The sequence below is a fragment of the Sinocyclocheilus rhinocerous genome, unplaced genomic scaffold, assembly GCF_001515625.1.
Source record: "Sinocyclocheilus rhinocerous isolate Xijiao unplaced genomic scaffold, SAMN03320098_v1.1 scaffold3268, whole genome shotgun sequence".
NCBI lineage: Eukaryota > Metazoa > Chordata > Actinopteri > Cypriniformes > Cyprinidae > Sinocyclocheilus > Sinocyclocheilus rhinocerous.
This window is the reverse complement of record NW_015626712.1, coordinates 137,336-142,193: the sequence shown is the minus strand read 5'-3', so window position 1 is coordinate 142,193 and position 4,858 is coordinate 137,336. Positions and strand designations below refer to the sequence as shown.

The following is a 4,858-nucleotide window of genomic DNA, read 5'->3' as shown; positions in this document are numbered from 1 at the left end:
TGTCCACGCGGGATTGCAGGTATTCCGCATAATTGTAATCATTCCCGCGCAAATGTGGCGGGCGCTTTATTTTAAAACCACCAGCAATAAGGGAAGTCGAAAGCAACCCATTTTAGTAGTCTAGATTGTCTTACTAGTAATGTTTGAATTCATATTTTTAAAAACAAAATGTCACTGTCTCACTTTATATCAACAACCACACCAACACACATTTTGTCAACATCTTATCACAAGCTAATAAAGGCCACAATCCAATCTTTATTCCACTTTATTTTTTGTAATTAGAGGCCCTTTTTATTTATTTATTTATGCATGTATGTTGTATGTATGTAGTCATGTAGTTTCAATATGCGTTGACACAAATGACTTATTAGAATTTTTCATTGATACAACATGGCACTGAGTTGTTAGAAAAGAAATGCGTAGAGACGTTATTGCTTGATGACGTCAGGAACCGATGAATCGGCTTTTTGAACCGGTTCAATGAGCCGATCTGTCCGAAAAGTACTGGTTCGCGGAAATGAATCGGACTTTGCATCACTACTTAGAACGATGAGACCAGACAAGGGAGAAGTGGAGAGTGACTGCTTTTTATGTGGCAGGTGTGGTGATTGCTGACTTCAAGCAGGTGTTAAACAGAAGGGATGCTGGGAAATGTAGTTCCAAGTGGACTGGGTTGGTGACTGAGGATAGTGATTGGGCTGGTGACTGAAGATTGTGACAGTTAAAATATTTCACTGATCTTTATTTTAATTTATTAATTGTAATTATTTTGGTCAAGAGATTGTCTATGCTGCTGTATTTTCTAAATGTACTCAAGGAATTTATTGTTGTAATGTACACAAGATAAGGTACATTAAAGTTTTATAGATTTGAAAGTGTATATACATATGTGTCATTTTAATTTAATGAATTTTGTACTTTTTAATATACCATATTAGAATGCTGAAAAATAACAAACTAATATTGTAAAGGTAATGAAATGCTATTGAAAATGTTCTTGAAGCACATTAAAGTGAAGCTTATGAATCGGACTTTGCATCACTACTTAGAACGATGAGACCAGACAAGGGAGAAGTGGAGAGTGACTGCTTTTTATGTGGCAGGTGTGGTGATTGCTGACTGTGTGCAGGTGTTAAACAGAAGGGATGCTGGGAAATGTAGTTCCAAGTGGACTGGGTTGGTGACTGAGGATAGTGATTGGGCTGGTGACTGAAGATTGTGACAGTTAAAATATTTCACTGATCTTTATTTTAATTTATTAATTGTAATTATTTTGGTCAAGAGATTGTCTATGCTGCTGTATTTTCTAAATGTACTCAAGGAATTTATTGTTGTAATGTACACAAGATAAGGTACATTAAAGTTTTATAGATTTGAAAGTGTATATACATATGTGTCATTTTAATTTAATGAATTTTGTACTTTTTAATATACCATATTAGAATGCTGAAAAATAACAAACTAATATTGTAAAGGTAATGAAATGCTATTGAAAATGTTCTTGAAGCACATTAAAGTGAAGCTTAAAATATATTCTAACTGTACTTCTAGTGAAACTATACTGTGTGAAAGTTAAGCTATGTTGTACGTTTGAACATAATACCACATCTACAGGCTAGCAACGCAACTGCACGAGATGGCTCCTGCTGTAATCAGCTGAGGTGTGCTACGCATTCCAGGATTCCAGTTTTGTCACTTGCTATCTCAAGAACCACTCAATGAATGCCGTGGCTCCGCCCGAAGTCAGGTGCACCTCTCCTCGAGAGAGCATTAAACTTGTGCTCACTGTCCTCAGTCAAATCACTTCATCTCAAGACCACAAAGAAACTCCGCAAGTGAAAGAACTCATTTTAACTCACCTGGACGGATATATATCATGGATTTGATCTAAATTATTTTGAAAGATAACAGGTAAACTTCGTTTTGTAACGCAACCAGACATTTCAGTAATTTTTTAAAGAGATAATATTATATGATAATTTTGACTTGTTAAATTCAAACAAATATAACCAAAGTTACTAAAATGTGTTTAAAAAATGGAACGGAATGAAGTCTTTCTTAATTAATAGGAATTAAAGGACTTATTAATGATTTTAACGTTAATGAAAACATTTTCAATTCAATATAGTGAGTCTTTTTGAAGACATAGAATTATAATTATATATATATATATATATATGTGTGTGTGTGTGTGTGTGCGTGCTCGTTATTAGGATGTTATTGTCTTATGCTTACCAAGACTGCATTTATTTGACCAAAAATACAGTAAATCAGTGCAATATTATACAAACTTTACAAAACAATATTATATAATATAAATATTATTACAATGTAAAATTTGTTTTCTATTGTATATATTTTAAAATGTAATTTATTCCTGCGATAGCAAAGCAGAATTTTCAGCAGTCATTACGCCAGTTTTCAGTGTCACATGATCCTTCAGAAATCATTCTAATATGCTATTACTATTTGTACTGCATTTTTTTATCAACTTTGGTGAGCTTAAGAGACTTCTTTCAAAAACATTAAAAAATCCTAATTATTCAAATATTTTGTCCTAGATTGTCAGTGTATTTTAAGAATTTATTTGTCTATTTTTTTTATCTGAAATGTCGATTTAAACTCAAAAGTTGTCAAAAATTTTGACAACTTTTGAGTTCAAATTTATATATATATATATATATATATACACACACACACACACACAGGGATGGGCAGTATTTCAGATACATGTATTTGAAATACAAATTACTTTTTTGTATTTTGCATTTTAAAGCCTTTTTAAAGCATTTGCATTTAAGTACATTTTTCCACACAGTATTTTGTAATTGTAATTTAAATATGTTTCATGTATTTATGCCCATCTCTGTATATGTATATATACTGTATATATATATATATATATATATGGAAGTGTGTGAACTTTACATATTATTTAAATTTGAATTTGAACATATGTAGTTGCTCAAAATCAAATTCATCTCTTTCTTTTCGATGATAAGGAGCTGAGAGCAACAGCAGACAGGATGAGTTGGTCAGCACTTTATGCCCAGCTGGGAGGGGTAAATAAACACTCCACCAGCTTGGGAAAGATTTGGCTGTCTGTCCTCTTCATCTTCCGCATTAGCATCCTTGTGATAGCTGCTGAAAAGGTCTGGGGGGACGAGCAGTCCGGCTTCACCTGTAACACACAACAGCCAGGCTGCAAAAATGTCTGCTACGACCACTTCTTTCCAGTCTCACACATCCGTTTCTGGTGCCTGCAGCTCATCTTTGTGTCTACACCGGCTCTGCTGGTGGCTATGCATGTGGCATATAGCAAACGCAATGTAAAGAATGGACTTTTGGCCAACCGAGGTGGCAGAGTCAAAGGGGGTGACCTGGAGAGCTTGAAGAAGAGGCGTCTACCCATCATTGGGCCGCTGTGGTGGACCTACACCTCAAGCCTGTTCTTCCGGATCCTTTTCGAGGCAGGATTCATGTATGCTCTGTATTATGTCTACGATGGGTTTCAGATGCCTAGTCTGGTGAAGTGTGAGCAGTGGCCCTGTCCCAATAAAGTTGACTGCTTTATCTCACGACCAACAGAGAAGACAGTCTTCACCATTTTCATGGTGGGTTCTTCTGCCGTTTGCATTGTGCTCAATGTGGCTGAACTGGCCTACCTGATGGTCAAAGCACTGCTGAGGTGCTCAGCCAAAGCCAAAGGAAGCCGTGCTTTTGATTACCAAGACAAAATGTCCACAGAAAAGGCGCACTTACAGAATGAAAAGAATGCAAAGTTGATGTCATCTGCTTCGGACTCATTAAGCAATAAGACTGTTTAAGATTATCCCTACGTTCAGTGACTAATTCTACCAACATGGTAACAGGCTCGTAGATAACAGTTTTAACTTTTTTAATGCCATTAGAGCATTAGAATTAGCATGTGTTTTGTACCTTGTTTTTGACAACCTGCCCTGAGAATACAACAAAGCCACAAACCTGACAGCAGGTTTCAAGAATGCTTCATTCCAAAACTGACATTCCTCCCCCAAGTCAAAAGACAATTGGGGCATATGGCACAGTCTGAAAAAAATGTTGGAGGTTGCTGAACTTCATTTTCCACATTCCTCAAGAGCCTGTCACAGTACTCTCTAATGGCATTAGAAAAGCCCAACGACATAAATGAAGTTCAGAGACCGTCTTTGCACAAAATTGAGTGTCCTTTTTTGAGGGATCGTTTACAAGATATTGTATTGTATATAAATGCTTCTTTTTCATTTTAAATCTAAATGGAATTGGTTATGGATCATCTGAGCCATTGTTGTCCTTCGTTAAATATTTCCCTCCCAGGCAACAGAATATGACCAATTCTAGAAGAAAATTACTGAAACAAAACCTAACCTCGGAAATGGCTTTAGGGTTCATTTAATTATAGATTTTATTATGCATTACTAGTATTTTTAAGTGTAAGATTTGTGACAAATACTTTTTTCACTGAAACAGCTATAACACTTTCTTGCTCATGATAAATGTAATGTGAAATTCATAATTAAAGAGAAAATGAAAACAATCTCCAAGTGCAAAGACCTTTTCTTGATCCACCCCAATGAGTGTTTGACTCAGCATAAGAAAATTTTGATGTTTCCGTTTGGAAAATAGGCGCAATTAAAAATGAATGGCATTTTAACTTTTAACTTCCTCATGGGACATTTATGAATTAATCTCATACCTAAGCTGAGCCCAACAAGTATAGGGTTGCTGATTCAAGCTTTAAAAAAAAAAGGGGGCACCTGGGTTGCCTGACACAAGTTTAAACAAAACTTTTAAATAACCGCACAAAAAATAAATAAATAAAATAACAGTCAAAAGA

General features: G+C 35.3%; 1 protein-coding gene across 1 annotated transcript; it reads left to right on the top strand.

Moving 5' to 3' along the window:
* Window positions 1–2,990: 2,990 nt before the first annotated feature.
* On the top strand, window positions 2,991–4,335 carry LOC107716308 (gap junction beta-2 protein-like). Its single transcript, XM_016522684.1, has one exon. It carries the CDS (start codon window positions 3,030–3,032, stop codon window positions 3,828–3,830), a length of 801 nt encoding a protein of 266 aa, XP_016378170.1. The 5' UTR covers window positions 2,991–3,029; the 3' UTR covers window positions 3,831–4,335.
* The last annotated feature ends 523 nt before the right edge of the window (window positions 4,336–4,858 follow it).